A 20338-nucleotide genomic window follows, 5' to 3' on the forward strand; every position below is an offset into this window, starting at 1 on the left:
CCTCCCCTCTCCTCTTTCCTTTTTTTCCCCTCTCCCCTCCTCTCCTCTTTCTTCTCTCCCCTTTCGTTTCTTTCCTTTCTGTGACAGGGACTCAGTCTGTTGTCTAGGGAACTATTGCCATTTTAACAATATTGTCTTATGGCCAATGAACATGGGCTGGTTTTCCTTATTTAGACCTTTAATTTCTTTCCAAGTTTTGTAATTTTTAGTGTGCCTACGCTATTTTTATTAAATTTTTCCTAATTTCATTTTTGATGCTATTGTAGATGGAATTGTTTTCTTTATTTCATATTTGGATTGTTGATTGCTAGTGTATAGAAGTATTTTTTTGTGTATTGATCTTGTACCTGCAATCTTGCTGAACTCATTTATTAGTTCTAATAGTTTCTTAGTGGATTTCTTAGGATTTTCTCTATATAAGATCATGTCATCTTGCAAATAGAAATAGTATTCCTTCTACTCCAATCTAGATACCTTTTATTTCTTTTTCTTTCATAAATACTCTGACTAAAACTTTTGGTACAGTGTCAAATAGAACTGGTGAGAACAGACACCCTTTTCTTGTTTCTGATCTTAAGGGTAAAGTTTTCAGTCTTTCACCATTAAGTAGGATATTAGCTGTGAGTTTTTCACAGATTCTCTTTATCAGGTTGAGAAAGTTTTCTTCTATTCCTAGTTTTTTGAGTGTTTTTAACTCATGAAAGGGTGTTGGATTTTGTCAAATGTTTTTCCTCTGTCTGTTCAGATAATCATGTGGCTTTTTTTTTTTAAACTTAAGTGTTCTATTTTGATGTATCACAGTCTATGATTTTCAGATGTTAAACCATGCTGACGTTCCTAGGATAAATCTTACTTGGTCATAGTTTATAATCATTTTATATTTTGCTGGATTTGGTTTGTTGATATTTTATTGAGGAATTTTACATCTGTATTCATAAGGGATATTGGTCTATAGTTTTTGTTGTGACATTTTATCTAGTTTTGGTGTCAGAGTAATGCCTCATGAGTTAAGTGTCTCCTCTTTTTTTGGAAGTGTTTGTGAAGGATTTGTATGAATTCCTCTTGAAATGTGTGCTGGAATTCACCAGTGAAGCCATTGAGCCTGGTGTTTTCTTTGTGGGATGTTTTAAAATTACAGATTCAGTCTCTTTATTTGTTATAGGCGTATTCAGATTTTCTGTTTTTTCTTGAGTTATTTTGCATAGTTTGTGTCTTTCTAGGAATTTTTCAATTTTATATGAGTTATCCAATTTGTTGGTATCTAGTTACTTATAGCATTCACTTATAGTTATTTTTTATTTCTAAATGGTTGGTGATGGCCCCTCTTTCATTTCTGATTTTAGTAATTTGAGTATTCTGTTTTCTTGGTCTAGCTAAGGGCTTGTCAGTGTTGTTGCTGATCCTTGTTATCCTGTTAATGTTAGTAGGATCTGTACTAATGTCCCTTCTTTCTTTCCTGATATTGGTAATTTGTATCTTCCTTTTATAACATTCGTGTGTATGATATTTATGTATACATATATGTAATGTGTATGTATATATACATGTATGCATACATACATAGACACACACAATGGATGGTATGTAATAGAAAGTCTTTGAAGGAATATAGCAGGAATTTGGTAAAATTGGTGGCTTCTGGAGAGGAGATTTGAGTGGCAGAGGAGGGCAAATGAGAGGGAAACTTCACTGATATTTTTTGCTACATTTTGATTTTGTACCATGTGACTATATGACTTATTTTTTTTTTTTTAAATCAAATTAAAGAAAAACAAAGGTGAGGAGCCACAGAAGATAATGCTGTGTTAGGCGCCCTACATCTGCTTTCTGAGGCTTTTGACTTTGGTTTATAGTCATCTTCTCCTCCTCACTGTTTCTCTTCCCTTTCTCCTCCTGGATCCTTCTGAAGCAGTCCAGTCAAGTATCAGAGGGATTTTAGGGTGAAAGGTTCTGACCCTGTTTCACTGTCTGTGGATGAGAAAACCTTTTTCTCTCTGGTCCTCTGCAGAGCGACCTGCAGGTTGGGCTGAGTCTGTCTTTGAGGAAGACACATCGGAGCTTGAGCCTACCTCCTCCAGGTAACCTTCTCCAGTTCTCTTCTGTTTTCAATCCAGCCCTTGCCTAGGTGTAAGAGAGAGATTCCCACTGGTTGTCCTGAGGCTGACGTGGGGGAGCACTTTTTGATAAGCTCTTTTTCCCCTAATATCTGCTAAGCTTATAGAGGGTTATGTAGGTATGCGGAAGCCAGAGGTGACCCACCCATGTTCCTGCAGGTGAAAAGGCTATGTACTCTTTCCTCAGAGGGTAAGGCCTCACAAAAGAGGCCTGGGCCCCAGATAGGGCTACATTGGATATACTTTACCAGGTAACAAGCAGATAGTGGGGGATAAGGAGTGTCAGGGAGTTTCAGGACAAATGTGTGTTTCTAGGCTAATTTTAGCTAAGACTGACAGCCCCTTGTTAGCATGGGAAGGAATTGGCTGAGATTGAGTCATTTGAGATCATCCTTTTAACAAATCTTCATAAAACCCACAGAAAAAGTGACCTAGGGAAAATTTAGTAATTTTTGTTGACTAATATTTCCCCCTTCATCCCTGTAGGACTGTAGGTACCATCCAGCACTGCCTCCACCTGACCTCAGTATATACCCACTTCCTGCCCCAGCGTGGCCGCCCAGAGGTCACTACAATGCCATTGGGTCTTGGAATGACAGTAGATTACATCTTCTTCTCAGCTGAGTCCTGTGAAAATGGGAACAGAACTGGTAAGCCTGATGGATCCTGGGTTCCTCCACCCCCAGGTCCCTGGGAACAGCTAATGGTAGGTCAGGCATTTGGTAGCATGTCTTGGGCTGCTGGGATTTAACCAGTAAAGGAGCAGATTTCATACCTCCCTTGTGCTGGTCATCCTTGTCATTCTCCCCATAGGCCACTTGCCTGCCTTGTCACTTTTTACTCTTTCAGCATTAAAGAGAGGAGGGTAGGACAATCACTCCCAATCCCCATTTTAGAGGTAAAAATAGAGATATAGGAAGTGGTTGAGTTTGTTTAATGACAGCCACTGAGTGGGGGACTTGGTTAGGTTAGAGACCTTATTTTCTGTCTCCTCTCACCATACCAGTAGGCACAGTATAGCAGTCTCCCAGCCTCATGCCTGTATTGTGTAAAGAATGTTTCTTTTTGGCCAGGCATGTGTATTACTGTTATGGCCAGGCACGTGTGTTACCAGTACACCAGTAATCCTAGCACTTTGGGAGGCCAAGGTGGGTGGATCACTTGGGGTTAGGAGTGAGACCAGCCTAGCCACATGATGAAACCCTGTCTCTACTAAAAATACAAAAAATTAGCCGGATGTAGTGGTGGTGCACCACGCCTGTAATCCCAGCTACCTGGGAGGCGAGACAGGAGAATCGCTTGAAATCGGGAGGCGGAGGTTACAGTCAGCCAAGATTGTGCCACTGCACTCCAGCCTGGGCAACAAGCATAAAACTCCATCTCAAAAAAAAAAAAATTAGCCAGGCATGGTGGCGGGTGCCTATAATTCCAGCTACTCAGGAGGTTGAGGCAGGAGAATCACTTGAACACGGGAGATCATGCCACTGTACTCCAGCCTGGGCGACAGAGCAAGACTCTGTAACCAAAAAAAGAAAAAAAAAAAAGAATTTTTTAAAAAGTATTTGAATTGATGGCTTATGTTTAAAATTCACATTTTATGGGCTGGGCGCAGTGGCTCACACCTGTAATCCCAGCACTTTGGGAGGCTGAGGTGGGTGGATCACGAGGTCAGGAGTTCAAGACCAGCCTGGCCAAGATGGTGAAACCCCATTTCTACTAAAAATACAAAAATTTGCTAGGCATAGCGGCAGGCACCTGTAATCCCAGCTACTCAGGAAGCTGAGGCAGGAGAATCGCTTGAACCCGGGGGTCAGAGGTTGCAGTGAGCTGAGATTGCGCCACTGCACTTCAGCCTGGGCAACGGAGTGAGACTCCATCTAAAAAAAAAAAAAAAAAAAAAATCAGATTTTATATAGAAAACCTGAATCTGTAGCTTCTCTTGGAAAAGCAAAAGATCTTGTAATGGTGGGCTCTCCAGCTTGCCCTAGTCCCCCAGAACTCACCTCTCTATATTCGTTGATGATATTATGGAGTATCTCTGAGAAAATGAGGCCTCCTCAGCCAGATGCTGCAAGAGGAGGTGAGGGGCGGTGGGCAGCCAAGGGGATGCAGCCTGCAGAAGGCGTAGTTCCCAAAGGGCTCTGCCACTGCCTGCCCTTGCAGCGTGGCTGTGGCTGCTTTTACCCATTGGCTTTTGCTTTGTACTCCAGATCACAGGCTGTATCGAGATGGAACTCTCAAGCTCCTGGGTCGTCTCTCCCTTCTCTCTGAAGAGATTCTCTGGGCTGCCAATGGCTTACCCAACCCCTTCTGCTCTTCAGACCACCTCTGCCTGCTAGCCAGCTTCGGGATGGAAGTCACCGCTCCATGACGGGGCTCCCAGGGGAAGAGAGCTTCTCTGTCAGAAGAGCTCACTGGATCAGAGACTGTGGAAAAATCCCACGCTTCTGGAAACTTAGATCCAAGAAACTTACATCCCCTCCCTTCCCCCTCCTTGTTCCCTTTTCCCCATGGTTAGATTTTCTCCAGGCCTGGCCGCGTTCTCTGCCTGTGGTCCTTGCCTTACCCCAACCTCTTCCTAATCCTGTGCCACACACTCAGTGGCCTTGGGAGAGGCAGAAGGGGGGCTCCCCCTTCCTTTCATGTATCCAGAGCTCCCCCTTGATTTTTAATTACCAGGGTTGTGGGAGTTATTGATTTCATTGGTTATTTGCTTTCAGGCTGTTTCTTGGTGTACTTTCTGACCTGACCTTTTCCCTGCCTTCAGGACCTCTGGGCCCAGCCCTCTTGCCAGGCATGCACATGTGAGATACGCATATCATGTATGTGTCCTCTTGGGGTGAGACTGTTCTGCACAGCCATGCCTGCCTCTGACCAGTCCACTTTTCACATTGGGGCTGTAGGCCTAGGGGTAGGTTCAGAGTCTTCCCAAGTACCTGTGTATGACTAGGCAGCAGCAGGGCATGGCCCCATCTCTCCTTTTAGCCTCTGTGTTTCATTAGGCATTCATCCTGCCAACCAGGGCAGGCCTGGCATCTGGGCTCTGGGAACAAATGGGGCCCACATCCTGGAGTGGCAAATTTTGGGGGATGCGCTACTTGTCCCAGCGGGCCCTGTGCCTCCAACCCAGAGCTCCCTACAGACCTGGTGTAATTTCTCAAGGGCCCATCCCTTTCCCCAGGCTTCCCTGAGGGAGGTGGAAGTTTGAACCCTTATGTGGAGTTCACTGGGCTAGGGTAGTGGTATGAGGTTTAAAACTATTTAAGGATGAGGAGGAGAAAGAGTCTTCAGGAAACTCTTGTTTCACTGGACTCTGCAGTCTGCAGAACTGGGGCAAGGGTAGGAGTTCCAGTAGGGGAAGGAGCAGGTAGACTCTGCAGCTGCCTCAGGTGGGACTCAAGACCTAGACTGATTCTCTTTCCTCTCCACTCCTAAGAAGCAATTTTCTGTTCCTCTCCTCCCACCACTTTTTACTTTCTGTTTCCTCCCGTCTCCCGCTTCCCTTCCATTTCCTTTCTAGAAAACCCTGGTATTCAACTCAGGCCAAACTGCCTCAGCAGAAAGGTGGCCTTGCACAAAACTGGTCCAAGAATTTGAAGTGGCAGTGTTTGCACATTGGCTCTGTCCAGCAAGGCCTCCGCTGCTTGTTGTCTCTGCTTTCCCTCCCCTCACACAGAGGTGCCCTGGCTTATTCAGGGGACTCCTTAGTCCACACTGTGTCACCTGCATGCCTTAATCTTTCATTGCTGGGGTGTGGCCTTGGGAGATCCTGGGCCAGCCCCTCCACACATCTCCCTAAGTCAGAGTGGCTGCTGGCCCTGGTAGATTTGACTTGCTTTTGCCTCACTCGACCTTCAGAGTGGGACTGAAGACAGTGGCCGAGAGACTTGAGTTTGGGACAGTGAGCCAGGGGTTAAGGTTCTTTCCTTTTTTTGAAAGCCAAAGACCCAGTTTGAATTGTGCTGCTGCATTCATGGTTAGAAGCTTTCCATGCCTATATTCTAGGGAATTTACTTTTCTATGTGTGTATATTTTTAAACTTTGTTTCCTGGGTACTGGGCATGTGCCTGTCTGAGCCCCAGGTCTGTCTACACCCCACCATTCCTTCTGTCTGTCCGTCCCCTGGACACTGCCTAAAAGGGTCTCAAGCCAGTGCCCTATGGGTTCCTAGGACTAGGGCCCATTACTGTTCTCTTCTGCTGGGAAATGCAGCTTTAAAATGGCTAACGAGGGCAGAGGGCAGGTGCTTGATAGTTTATCTTTTCCTTGCTTTCTTGTTTCTGTTTTGAATATGAAATGGGGTTTTAAATGGTTATTAAACTCTTTTTCCAAATAAAGGTTTATCTTTTTTCCCCCATTGTTGGTCATTTTATTAGGATCCTGAAGGGATTAGGTCCTTGAGAGAGGGCCTGAAGAATGAGGTGGGCAGAGGAAGAGACTGAGGAGCTTTTGATTTTGGGGTGGGGTCTCAAGACATAAATCTAGATTGAGAAATGTGTTGTAAGGTTTCCCTCTATTAGCTGAGGTAGATTCCCACTGCTCTGAGGCCTGGGAGGAACAGGGCCTGAGTGAAGCCTCCTGCCTTGACACTGTTGGGGTATAGCTTTCTTCTGTCCTTGCCAAGTGAGAGAATGACTCTTTGGACTGCTTTTCATTCTTCCTCCATCTGCTCCCCCCATGCCTCCCTCTAGTATCTACTGCGCTTCAGGAGGGTCTGTGCAAAGTGGGATAAGATGTGTGTTTTCCTGGTGAAAGCTATGGCAGCTGCATGAGACATGATGCGGGTGGCACATGCCTCTTGCTGAGCATCTATTTCTGATCTCTTTTGCATTCTGGAGCCAGGGCTGAGCAGTGGGCCATCTGTCGCTGGAAAAATGTCTCTTCCTTCCTAGGCCTAACTCTGCTGGTGCTTTTGTCCTCCAGCCTCCCTATGCAGTAAGACCAGCCAAGCCCACATGTCCACTGGGAGCCCTGAAACCAGGTCTGGTTTTCTGTCTTACCTGAACAGGTTCCCAGAACCCACACCAGGTCTCTGAATCAGTCTCTGAGAATCTGATTGATTTAAAACCACTTGGTTGCTTCCATTGCACTACTTGGGTTGCAATCCACTCACTGATTTAGTAAAAAGAAAATTTAGCAGCCCGGCGCGGTGGCTCACGCCCGTAATCCCAGCACTTTGGGAGGCTGAGGTGGGCAGATCACCTGAGGTCGGGAGTTCCAGACCAGCCTGACCGACATGAAGAAACCCCGTCTCTACTAAAAACACAAAATTAGCCAGGCATGCTGGTGCATGCCTGTAATCCCAGCTACTTGGAAGCTGAGGCAGGAGAATCACTTGAACCTGGGAGGTGGAGGTTGTGGTGAGCCAAGATCGCGCCATTGCACTCCAGCCTGGGCAAAAAGAGCGAAACTCCATCTCAAAAAAACAAAGGAAAAAAAAGAAAACTCAGCTAGGGATTAGGAACATCATTTGTCCTCTTGGCCTGTTCGGTTGGTGACTATAGGTAAGTTACTTAACCGCTCTGTATTTCAGTTCACAATCCTTGGTGAAATAGAAATTAAAGTTAATAATCACTTCTACTTGTGAAGAATTTTCAGATCTGAAATTGCTTTGTTTGGGCTTTGGCAAGAAAAGGGTCCTAAGAATTCCAGAGAATTACTGGTAGGAGTTGGGAGCAGATAGTTACCCCAGCCAGGCTGGACAGTTGGGCCCATTGGCTGGGAAGTATTTGAAAGCCCTAAGCTTTGAGGTATATCCCCAAAAACCCCTTCCTGGCAGGGAGGGTTCCTCCTAGTTGCCTCAGTCAGTTAGCATCTGCACGGCACTTCTGTTAAGTTTACACAGTACTTCCACCTCAGCTAGCAAAGACAGTAGCACTGTGTGGTGGCAGTTTAGGTGGTGTTCAGATTCTACCTTTACATCTGAGGAAACAGAAATCCCAGAGATAGAATTTGAGAATCTCCTTTGGTTTATTTCTTACCACCCCAAATTTCTCACAAGCCTTTCCAGGATCAGGCAAGGCAGGTTTTCTTGGAAGGCAGACGCTGGTGGTGGGGGCCTGGGCTCGGGGAGCTCAGAGGCAGCTTTTTACTGGAGACAAAGAAGGGAAATGGCCAGTGAGGAGGCTGCTGCTTTTTTTGTTTTGTTTTGCTCTCCAGTTCCTGCCCTGCTGTAGCTACTAACTAGAGGAATGTTCCGGTGGTTTTGTTTTTCCTTTTTAAAATTGACATGTGATAGTTGTACATATTCTGGGGCTGCATGTGATATTTTGATATATGCATACAAAGTGTAATGACCAGTCAGGGTATTTAAGGACGTTTATCACCTCAAGCATTTATCTTTTCCTTGTGCTGGGAACATTCCAATTCTTCTAGCTATTTTGAAATATACAATAAATTGTTAACTATAGTCTCCCTACTGTACTATCAAATACTAGAACTTAGTCCTTCTCACCATATTTTTGTACCACCCACCTGCTCTTCATTCTCCTCCCCTGCCTTTCCCAGCCTCTGGTAACCCCATTCTGCCCTCTGTTGGGAGGGCTGTGTTTTGATTGGCTGCGTAATGCACAGTGTGGCTTCTCTTCTCCCAGAAGTGGGAGGAGCCACCTCTGGGTTCCACCAGGGGGAGCTGCCCTGCAGCACTGGGCTCCCATCACTCCCCGTCCACTGAGCATCCCCTCTCCTCTCTCTCCTGAGCAAATGTGCTAGACAAGACTGTTCCAGGTATGGGCTAGCCAGACAGCGGCATGGTGGCGAGGGTGCAGCTCTGCTGGAAGCAAGAAAATGTGGACTTCATGGGTTGTGGAGGGAACTCTGCACTTTGTCCCATCCCCAGTCAGCTCCTATGATCTTAAGGCCTGAAGCCTCAGCTTGCTGTGGAGAGGAGAGCAGAGCCTACACTTAAAATTCTTGGAGGTTTTGTGCTTCCACCAACCAAGTCCTTTCAGGCTCAGGGTTGGAAACAGTTTGTATATCTGTGTGCACATTGTCATTTGGGCTGGGCTCAGGTGACCCGCCAGCTGACCTGACGTGGCCTCTCATCTTCTGCCATCTTCTCTCATCTTCTCATCTTCCCATTCCTCAGGCCTCAACAGCTGGTCCCCTCACCCCGCTGGCAGACACTAAGGGTTACAGGCAGCCTGCTTCTGCGCCATTCTGCTTGGTTCTTGGTATGACCACTTCCTGTCACTACCTCCACGGTAGTGGTCCAAATGCTAGCTCCTGGCAAATGGGGCAGTAGACCTTCAACCCCTTCATTGTCAGGCCTCTGAGAAGGGCCACCTGAACCCAAAGGTCTAACCCAGTTAGCCATGTGCCTAAATTAGGCAGGTGCGTGCTGTGAGCCTGAGGAATGGGACAGCAGGAAATGAGGTAACCCCTTCTACCCCCAAGCAGGTTGGGTTCTGATCCTCCAGGAGTCTGCAATGACATTTCCTTCTGCTTTCTAAGAAAATGGCCAGTGTCCACAAAGAGCCTACCTGACTCATTACGTAGATTCTCACCCCAGCACGCACTTACCCAGCCCCTCATTTGTATAAGAGCAGGCCAGGGGCCCCACTATGTATGAACCTGTCTTGTTGAAGCCTACGAGGCTCACTGCCTCTATGAAAGGGTGTGCTGCAATGCAAGGTATTCACAAATTCTGGTTACTTTGAAGTGCTTTTTTTGGGTAATGTTTTAGCTGGATTTAAAGGCGCCTGTAACACAACTGCCTGTATTTACTGGTGTATAGTCCCAGATGTCTATGGATTCCAGCAGGTCACCTCTCCTTTTTCTACTGCCATGCCTCCTTCTCCCCCGGTGACGACCACACCACTGAAAATAAGGAGGTCTTGTGGTGTGAAGCTACACTTCTAGCCACGATTTTGTGGGGACTGGCTGGGATGAAAAGTAAGAAATACACTTTCCTCTCTCACAGGTCTGGGTTTTACCCTTAAGCTGAATGAAAGGAGAACAGAGACAAGGGCAGGAAGGGTTATGGGTGAAATATGCTGTGAAATCTAAAAGATATTTTCTGTGCGAGTCTGGTTTCCACTGTTAGGGCTTGTCTGAAAGTGTGGGAAGAGGTCCAGAGCTGGAGGGACAACAGAGAGGAAGAACAGGGGTTGGTGGATGGGACCCGTAAGTGTTTTCCACACCATGGGTCTGGATGTCAATAGTGATGAGGTGGTTGCTATGGTTTCCTGAGCTACACTCATCTCCCAGGAGAACACGCCCCATTTCTCCTTTGCTCCTGATGGACTGCTGTGGACTGAGACCAGAAGAGCAGGGTCCCGGATACATCCTGGGAGCTGACTCCAGCCTCTGGAGGCCGGGCCCAGTGTGTGAAGAGAAGGGGAAAGCGCTGCTCACAGATCAGGGTTAACAAGGCCCGAGTGGTTTCAGCAGGCTGAGAGTCTGGGACCCAGAAGTTTCATCACAACTGCCGGGGCTGGGAGGTTTCCTGTTCCCTGGCTTCAGACTCACCTCAGGTCAGGCTCTTCCCAGAGCCAATGGGGCTAATGCCGCTGGGCTGGGGGAGGGCTCGGGCCCCAGCCCCAAAGGAAAGGAGACAAGGCTTACTCGTTATGGTTTCTGCCCAGCCCACACAGCAGGAGCTGGGGAGACTTTATTCGTTTCAGGGGAAAGTGACAACAGGAATGACAGAAGTGTGAAAGTGAAAGGAAGGGGCAATACTAAGATGAGAACAGCCTGAACAAAGTCTAGTACCACACTGCAGCCATCCAGAGCTTGAGGGAGGGGAGGTCCATCACCACCAGGCCCTGTGGGCCAAGCACACCCATGTTTCTTCTCTCTTGTCAGATGTGATGAAAAAGGGAAACTTGGGACTCTGGAGCACCAAGATGGAGCGAGACGGTCAATACTGATGGACTTGCAGCTAGCACCATGGCAGCCCTGCCTGGTCTGGGGAAGCTGGCAGGAGGCGATGGTACCTGGGGAGGGGGCAGACTGCCCACCTCCCACTCCTTCAGAAGACTGTTTCCTGCCCTTCGCACCGTCATCACGTTGGGCCCGGCACTCATGTCCCTGCACTTGGAGTGAGCCCAGGGACACAGGGCAGACACTGGGCCTGCAGATGCTGCTGCAGCTGAGCCAGAAAACATTCCAGGCAGGAAAAGCAGGTGCACACATTCACACAGGCCTCTGGGCACTCCACCAGCCAGAATGAGACCGACTCCTTGACCCGGGAAGTCAAGTCCCAGCGGGAAGGGCTGGAAATCACACGTGGTCAACTTCTCAGCTCTCTCTGCTCCCCAAACCCTGGCCCTAGGCTTGCTTTGTCATCACATCCCAAGGCCAGAGGGCTGCTGCTGTCCCCAACTTGGCCCTGCCAGAAGAGGGATAGGGGTGGCTGGCATGATGGGCGAGGGGACCATGAGAATGTGCGGAGGCCTTGGAGGGAGAGGACTGGCAGTTACGACAGGAAGGTTCTCTATACCTGGCTCCCCAGTGTTCTGCCCCTGGCACTCAGCACAAGGAGCCAGGTTTTGGGGAGACTTTGCAATCACCACCCCCAATCCTGGTCCATTTTCCCCAGGTAGCTTTCTCGGAATTCACCTTGACCCCTCCTCAGCCAGCAGCCCCCACCTCCAGGGGCAAAGGAGCTGGAAGGCAGTCCTGAACTGGTGGGAGCTGGGGTCCCATCAGCCAGGCCACGTCCCTCACAGGAAGTGAGATGAGGTGATACCATGGATGGTGACTAAGGCCCCAAAGTCCCTGCCTCTCTGCCTCCCCAGAAACCTCACAGCCAGGCCAGCCCCCAGAGCAGAGCCTGTGTAAACACGCGCAGGAGGGGAGGAGGGGTTGCTACATATGAGAAACAGTTAAAAATAAATTTAAAAAGCACCACTATGTCCTGTGCTGGTCTCCACAGCCCCAAGTCTCAGCTCAGGAAGGGTGAGTGCTGGGGGATGATCAGCTGGGGCTCGGCTCCCTCCCCTGCAGACAGCAAGCAGGTAAGAGCTTCATTTTGCTGTGTTCTCCATGGAGGGCTCTGGGAAAGGATCCTGCAAGTTGAACCTCCGAAGACTCCAGAACCAGGAGTGGCTCCTTCTCATATCTACTCCCCTCAAACCCTGTCATTCCCGGGAAGCTCCCAGAGGTGGCTGAGGCCACACCCCTGGCAGCATCCAGACTCGGAAAGGACCTAGTTTCAGCCTGGCACCTCCCAAGGTGAGCCACCTCTTCTTAGGCACAGTGGGAACATGGAGACCACACCACCCCCACTCCCTGAAAGCTGGGACGGGATGCTGAGTCAGGGGTCACCATGTGCCTGTTATTAGTCTGGCTGGAGTTAGGCACCTCCCAGGGCTCACTGACCCCAGGAGGAACTTGGGGAGGCAAGGGACTGACCAGCTGGCCTCCCAGGGTGCCTCTGGCTGGGCCATGCTGGATCTGGCTCTGGGTCAAGCGCTGCTGGTTTGAAGAGCTGCCAGCCTGTGGCGCCTTCTCTGACAGGCACTCTCATCAGCAAAGGCATCCCTGGCTCTGCCTTCCCTTCCTCTTTCTTTGCTTCGAAGGCACCATCCGTCTCCCTGGCAGGCCGAGAGCTATACTGTCTGTACTCCACACCACCCCTGCTGCTGACCCAGCAACTCCAAAGGGCCTCTGGTTTGTCCCGCTCTGGGAGGGGACTCAGTGGCTTTTCCTTCTCCTCAGCTGCGAGGATCCTCCCCCGGCCCAGCCCAGCTCTGGGGAACAGGACTTTCCTACACCCCACCTCAAAGCATCTTGGTGGACTTCTCCCCAGCACGAGCTGTCTCTACTTCAGGGATTGCAAACTGGCATCCTCTTTTGCCAGTACTGGGTTTTTAAGTTTTTATGGAAGTGATCACCAGCATTTAAAAATTCTATTTCACATAAAAAGTCAGAATTCTGGCCTCTGACAAAGCAGACAATCTGGCAACACGGGGCTGGCACTGTAAGAACAGCTGAGCAGCTGTGGCCCCTTTAACAGGGTGTGCCCTCTTCAGGTAGCCATAGTCCCCACGCAGCCCTGCAGCTCTCCTTCTCACCATTTGCTGGCCCTGTTGTCGTTTGAGTTTACAACCCTAGTTCTGATCTTCCTTATGTAGACCCCCAGCCCTTCTACAGCCTTATTGGCAGCTGCCCCTAGCGGCCTTACAGCCTCTCAGTAAAACAACAAAACCTTAATGGTCATCTCATCCATTTACCCTTCCATAACCCGAATCATTTCTACCTTTCTACGCCTCCTGACAAACAGCCATCTAGTCTTTGCTGTAGGCAACCCATTACTCCTCAAGCAGCCTGATCCTAAACTCTCCCCCACATCCCTTTCTCACTTGCATCCCCCAGTTCCCAGCTGTCCCTCCTCAGTGGCTGCACTGCACCCTTTCCCTGCACCTCCTTGTTGCTTAAGCCTCCAGAACCTACCTCCGGCTCTGCCAACCTCTCTGCATCCTCTCACTTTCCCACCAGGTATCTCATGCTGACGGGCAGGCTGGGGACAACCCCAGGTGCCTAGGTTCTTCCCTGCCAGGGCCCTGATGCCCTGCCACAAGTGACTGGCCCAGCCATCATTGCAACCCCAAGCCAAGATGGGCTGTTAAAGGATGCAAGGCAGGCCTGGGACACAAGCATCCTAGTCTGGTCTTGATTTCCCCAGCAGGGGCTCCTGGCACTGCCAGGGGAAAGACCCAGGCCCAAGCATCCCACCCCATCAACCCATGCCCAGCCACAGCTCCTGGACTGATGCCCAGGGTCTGCTCAACTCCCACAGCCATGCTGGCCTCAGTGCCATTCTGGGTCCTCCACCAAGCCCAGACCCTCTGCAGGGAGCCCGTGGGCTAGAGCAACAGGCAGAGCTGGGACTGAGCAAGTAGACTCGGTTAGGCCCTGGGAACTTTCTGCTCAGAGGTCCTTCCCTGGGCTCTCCTATCACCCCTCCTCTGCCCACACAGCACTGCCCATGGGGACCTCCAGGGCCTGAAGGCTCTCCTAGGCCACGAGCTCATGCTCTTGGGGCAGATGTGGCCTGTGCCAAGCTCCTGGTTAATGGAACAAACCTTTCTCAGGAGGACTCCTACCCTGCTTCCCTTTCCCTGGGTCAAGATTCTGCCAGGGCAGGCAGAACTGGAGAAACATCTCCAGCCCACCCCACCCCCCACCACGGGCCTGGTAAGGCTGGGAAACTTCCCCCTGATAGGATGCACTGAACTCCCAGAGAGAAGCCAGGGGCAGAGGCACCAGCAGAACCAGCAATCTCTCTCACCTGGCTCCATGGCACATGGATCTCCTAAGCACTGGCCTTCCCACCATCAGCAGATCCGTTTGGACTGTTTTCCCCAAATACCTTAAACTTCAGTTGTAGAGTTAAAAACTCCAAATAAAATACTAACGGCCTCTAGGCCCAAAGTTAGGGGGCTTGGCTCAGTGGGAGCGGGAGCAGCTTGGGGGGCTGAGCTGGAACACACTCTTGCTGCAGCCTCTTGCCCTGCCTTGTCACCAGCCCTGCCTTCCCCCATGCATGAGGCTGGTTCCAGCAGGTGGATCCTGACCCCTAGGAGTGGGTGGGGCCTGGGGTGCTGGCATCCGCCTCAGACCCGGATCTGGTACCCATTGAGGTCTGGCACGGCTTTGGGCTCGGAAGGCTTCTTGTCACCAGAGGGCCTGTGGGGAGGAAGAGAGCAGAGCAGGAGGAGAGTGAGTGGTCTGTTAGGGAGATGGAGTTGGGGAGCCAGCAGCGGCTGCCTGGTGGCTTCCCAGCCACATTCTCCAAGCAGCCCTCCAACGCACAAGACAGTGCGTGTGGAAGTGTGTTTTTGGACGCCCTGGCCTGCCTGTGCTGTCTGAATGTGGCCCTGGCTCGCTCTCACAGGCTTGCTCTCTGCTGGAGGCTGGCTAATCTGGCTGCAGTGGGTAGGTAACAGCTTAAAGTATAAATCTCTCTGAGGGGAAACTGTCATCTACAAAAGCCTCTTAGATAAAAGTCACAGATGGTGGATATTTTGGTGCCAGAGGTCTGCTTAGTACCCCACCCCTGAATTCATACCAGAGAGGCGACTCCTGAATGACAATTATATTTAAAGCAGGAGTCAGAGTGATGTGTAGGAGCTGAAATCAGAGGAGGAGAGCTGGTATTTCAATGGCTTGTTCTTGCTACCTAGATACAGACAAAAACCAGACTCTTGGGTGGGGGGCAAAGTTATGTTCAAAGCCATCTAATATTCAGGCCCTCCCCCATGGCATTCCTGGGAGGCTCACTGCCTTGCAGGGCCCCATCCTTTCCACCTTTTCTCTCACATAACCCATGCTCAGACTAGTGGGCTAGCAGAGTTTGGTTTCTCCGGGGAAGTGGAACTGCCTTGCTGTGGGAAATGTCAATACACAAACCCCTAAACCCACCATCCCAAGTCACCTCCCTTGGGTGGGAGTGAAAAAGAGAGAAGGGTGTGAAAGAGGTACAAAAAAAGAGGGATACACCCGATGAGAGGAAAGGAAAAAAACCCTCTTTGGACCCACCCAGGCATGATCCCTCTCTCACCGTCTTTCGCTGCGGCTGTTCCTGCGGTGGGGGCTGGACTGGGCCCGCTGCGGAGAAGAAACATCCTTCTTCCGGTCCTTGGTAGGAGAGGGAGGGCCCGTCCCTTTGCCAATCTAGGTGCAGAGGAGGAAGCAACAGCATCACTCCAGGGCTGCCCTGGAGCCCAACCTCCCCTTCCAGGAGCCACAGGTCCCTGGAGGCTGCCTTAGGGAAGGCCCAGGGAACCTCAATCATGGCTCTGCCCTGTCTGGATCTTTCCCAACCTATTTCCCAGGCACTAAGGCTGCCAGGGAAAGAGTTTCTCCATGGGGCTGTCCAATCCCTGTGGGCCCTCAAAGGCAGAGTGGAAGTGGGGGAAGTCACTGAGATACCATAATATTGCAAAAAGTCCCCAACAAAGGCCAGGTAAACGTGCCAGTTATGGGAGCAGCTCATGCTGAACTTGGGGCTGAGATCCCACTCACCCCATAAGGGTGATGCTGGTTATTTCCAGCCATTGAGAAGTCAGACTGGTAGCTCTAGCTCTGCTTAAGAAAAAAATGATAGCCAGACGTGGTGGCTCACACCTGTAATCCCAGCACTTTGGGAGGCCGAGACGGGCGGATCACAAGGTCAGGAGATCGAGACCATCCTGGCTAACACGGTGAAAACCCGTCTCTACTAAAAATACAAAAATTAGCTGGGCGTGGTAGCGGGCGCCTGTAGTCCCAGCTACATGGGAGGCTGACGCAGGAGAATGGTGTGAACCCAGGAGGCGGAGCTTGCAGTGAGTGGAGATCACGCCACTGCACTCCAGCCTGGGCGACAAAGTAAGACTCCGTCTCAAAAAAAAAAAAAAGAAAAAAATGAGAAAAACAAAGGAGTCATCCTTTATGTGGCACCATCAGCTTGACTTGAGTTTTCAAAACATGGGAGCGCTGGAGAGGGGCAAGAAACAGGGGAGTGTTTAGCACTGAATAGGCTGGGAATCCATCGCAGCTCTAAACACGAGGTAACTATTGGCTCTCACCCTAGATCCAATCTGATGCCTTGAAGACACAATAGCAAACTGAGCAGCAAGAGCCAGGGTGCTGGGGGACCCAGAGCTAGGTGGGGAGCAGCAGCTCTCTAACGCAGGGTTGGCTGTAGCCTGCCCCTGCCCTAGGGGAAGGCCCCGTCACCCCAGGAGATCTTGGCTTAGGGCTGGCAATGGCTAGGCCTGCTGTAGCTCTTAAAATCCCTGCCAGGACACCTGCAGGCACCTGCAACACACCTGGCTTCCCCATCAGGAGGCTGAGCTCCAGTCCAATCTGCCTCTCACTGCCTGTGAGCAAGACTCTGAGCTTCCAAGCCTGAAAATGGAGCTACCACCTACCACCGGCTGTCAAGAGAAGCAGTGCACTTGGCAGTGCAGAGGTCCGTGGTTGAGGCGGAGGCTCCAGGCTGCCTGGAGGCGCAGTCACAGTACAGCAGTGACTGAGCTATGTGGATACCCAGCAGGGGGCCCTGGCAGCTCCAGGAGAACCCAGGCAGAGGTCAGCGTTCTGCCTGCTGAAAGGCTCTGGGGCTCAACAGCTCAGCCCAGCTGTTTTGGGTACAACAGCCCCGAGGCCACTCCCCATGGCCTCCTGCTCAAGTGTGGATGGGAAGAGGAAGAAGGAACACCGCCCTCATTGTCTTCCACATGGTCCGACTTGCCTTTCTTCTGACCTCCCCCTAGTCCTTTAATGGTTGCTGGGGTTGGGGGCAGAGTCAGGATGCCTTACAGGAAGAGGGGGGAGGCTGCCCATCACAGCACCCGACCACACCCTCCAGACGGGCGGTGATTCCCCACCAATGACCTTGACTGCAAAGTCCCCTTCTCCATGTGCCCAACACCTACCACCATCCAAACCCAGCCCACCCACCTCCTCCCTCCGCAGCCATCCCGGTCTGCCCTCCCCAGGGGACCACCTGAACGATATCGACCACTAAGCAAGGCCCCAGCACCCCAGTCCTCCGAGAAGTTCCCCAGTCCTCTCGATCCTACCTCGCCTCTGCTGGGGCAGGGGAGGGGGCGAGGGCGCGGAAGGCGGGCCGACCTTGAGCCGCATGTCGCGGGCGTGCCGCTCCAGCTCCTTGCGGAAGTCATCGCGGCCCAGGCGCTCCACGTCCAGCACCGAGTGCTTCCACTCGATCTGCTCCACGCTGTGCGGGTCGTGCGACACGCTCTGGCCCAGCTTCACCTTCTTGAGCACGTGCCAGCAGCGACCGTAGGCGGCCTCGAAGTCCAGTACGAGCTCGCTGAGCGTGCGGAAGGCGGGCGGCTTGTACATCAGGTCCTCGCGCCGGCTCATGCCCAGCGCGCCGTAGCGGCCCGCGAAGTTCACCCCCAGCACGATGTGGCGGAAGTAGTTCCCTGAGAAGTAGGTCTTGAAGCTGATGGGGAAGCGCTCCAGGGTGGGCATGCTGTTGGTGAGGTAACTGGCCGGTGCCCCGCTAAGGAAAGAGCCGGGAGAAGCACGGGCCAGCACAGCGGGAGGGACTGGGACGGAGAGCCACGGGGTCCAGGCGCCGCCTGCCTTGGGGTGCAGCCACCCGCCCTGCTTATCTCCACACACCTGAGGTCTCCTCCTGGTATTCCTGCCATCTAGCATTGAGCCTGGTATCCAGCAGGAGTTCAAAATAAAGGGAACCTCGAATAGGCACCGGACTTCCAGGGATTTGTGGCCACCGCTCTAAAGTCAAGCTAGGGCTGGTGCCGCACTGCAGGGCTTTTCAGAGCCTGGTGGCCCAAGGTCGGAGGAGAGGCCTTGCCTCTCCTGCCCCACTCCCTCCTCCTCCATCCCCCACCTCCGCGCACACACACGCCGCAGACACGGCCTCTGGGTTTTGTTCCTCCTTCACACATGGATTTCCTCACAGATGCAGGCAGTTCTGTTCAGTCACCCTTCTCTTAGCCCCGCCCTGTCCTCTCCCCACATCCACATGCACCCCTGCCTCTGGCCCCTCAAATACAATCACCTGTACTCCCAAGGCCTGGGAGGTGCCTCTAAGCCACCCCCAGCCCACTCCCGCCTCCCACACCTCTGCCCCACCTGCTCACCTCTCCAGTCCCCGGGGCCTCCCACCTGAGTTTCCTACACCCGCCTTTCCCCTGCCCGCCAAAGCTGGCTCCCCCTCAGGCCTGAAACTGAGCCTGCGCCACCCTCACCTCCTCCTCGGCACTCGGCACTCACCACGACCAGCGTTTACCGCTTCTTTTTCCTTACTTATTTTGTCTCCTCCACTAGAGCACAGGGCCCTTGTCTGTCATGTTCTTCAGGGCCCAGCATCAAGCCGGGCACACAACAGTTACTCAAAGAAAGTTCTTGAACAGATGGGTAGAAGGAGATGAATGGATAGAAGCATGCAGCAGACACCATGTCCAGCGCTGTGCTGTGTCTCCCGGCACCGGCTCAGCCCACTGTCCTAACAACTCTACACACTGCCACTATCCCTCTTTGCAGAGGAGGACTCCCAGGCTCAGAGATGTTAAGGAACTTGCTTGGGGGTCACACAGTGAGTAAGTGGCCCAGCCATGACTGAAGTCCAGGTCAGCCTGACCTCAAAGTCTGTGCTGAGACGTTATGCCACCGTCCCTCCAGCGCTACCATCATTCCACCAATGCTTACTGAGCCTGACTCCTTGTAAGTGACCAAGGATACGGCGATGAGAAACACACAGCCCTGCCCTGTAGAGGCTCAGAGTGCGGTGAGGACAAGACGTGAGAACCATTGAGCGCGATGTGCCCGAGGGAGCTGTGGGGACACTGAGAAGGAACCCCTCGCCCAGATGGGGGCTGTTCCCATTTTCTTCCTGCCCACAAGCCACCAGGTGACCCCTGAAAGGCTTCGAGACCATAGGACCCTGCCTGGAGTGACTTGTGTGTGTGCTCCTGGGGAAGGGGACCAGTCTCTCTCCTATGAGGGTGGGAGCCTCCACTTTGGTGTGTGGCCCCTGAAGAAGAAGTGAATGTGAAGACATGAAGGAAGCACTGGCCGCAGCCTGAAGTTCTTGGGTGGCCTCAGGCTCATCCTAGCAAAGAACCCTATAAACAGGGCAAGGCTGTCGGGCTCCTGAAACGGGCCTGCCCTATTAGCAAATGCCTGCCGTACTGGAGTTCCCTCCGGGACCTCTGCGGAAAGGGCACCCGCCGCCTCTTTGTGTGAACTTCAGGCAGGCATGTCTGTGTAGGGGTGGGGATGGACCCCTGGATCAGTCTTCCCAGGACCTGTCCTCAGAAGGGACTCCTGTGCCATCAGGCTCCCTCCCTCTCACCCTCTTGGCTCCCACCTAACCTGTGCTCTTCTGCAGTGCTGAGCCCAGTGGGCTGCCTACCCCAGGGGTGCAGGCAAAATGTTGAAAAAGCTGGTAAAGAATATGGGCAGGGTGGGAAGAGATGAAACAGAATTGACCTTGAGCTGGTGAAGCTGACTAACAGGTGCATAGAAGTTCATGATGTTCTATGTTTCACGTGTATTTACGACATTTTTAATAATAAAATGACTGAGAAGAAAAGGTAGGGCTCAGGCACTGACCAGTTAGGATGGAGAACCAGCCATCAGCACTTCCTCCTCTCCCGCTGCTTACTGTGGGGCTGGGGAGGGCGGCCTCTCCTGGTGGCTGGTCTGTCTCCAGGGCTACCCTGGTGACTCAGCTACAGGCCCCACTTCTGCCCTTTGGATTGGAGGCGGGGGTGTGACTGGAAAACCTTGTG

At 51.7% G+C, this 20338-nt stretch overlaps 2 protein-coding genes and 1 pseudogene across 3 annotated transcripts in view; 2 read left to right on the forward strand and 1 right to left on the reverse strand.

Annotated features, from left to right (window-relative positions):
- Positions 1-6471, forward strand: part of ANGEL1 (angel homolog 1) — a 26516-nt gene extending 20045 nt beyond the window's left edge. Inside the window, exons 8-10 of the mRNA XM_023184593.2 lie at positions 2009-2078; positions 2601-2764; positions 4325-6471. Of these exons, the coding sequence (XP_023040361.1) occupies positions 2009-2078; positions 2601-2764; positions 4325-4485 (395 nt within the window). The 3' untranslated portion in view covers positions 4486-6471. The remainder of the gene's footprint in view (positions 1-2008; positions 2079-2600; positions 2765-4324) is intronic.
- On the forward strand, positions 5347-11969 carry LOC111521312 (annotated as a pseudogene). The gene is made up of 3 exons (XR_002724914.2): positions 5347-7618; positions 9850-10007; positions 10920-11969. The product of XR_002724914.2 is annotated as an uncharacterized LOC111521312 (transcript).
- VASH1 (vasohibin 1) overlaps positions 10682-20338 on the reverse strand; it is a 22129-nt gene continuing 12472 nt past the window's right edge. The window contains exons 5-7 of the mRNA XM_023184619.2: positions 17682-18063; positions 15622-15734; positions 10682-14747 (exon numbers count right to left, since the gene is read on the reverse strand). Of these exons, the coding sequence (XP_023040387.1) occupies positions 14675-14747; positions 15622-15734; positions 17682-18063 (568 nt within the window). The 3' untranslated portion in view covers positions 10682-14674. The remainder of the gene's footprint in view (positions 14748-15621; positions 15735-17681; positions 18064-20338) is intronic.

This window comes from Piliocolobus tephrosceles, chromosome 6, assembly GCF_002776525.5.
Source record: "Piliocolobus tephrosceles isolate RC106 chromosome 6, ASM277652v3, whole genome shotgun sequence".
Lineage (NCBI taxonomy): Eukaryota > Metazoa > Chordata > Mammalia > Primates > Cercopithecidae > Piliocolobus > Piliocolobus tephrosceles.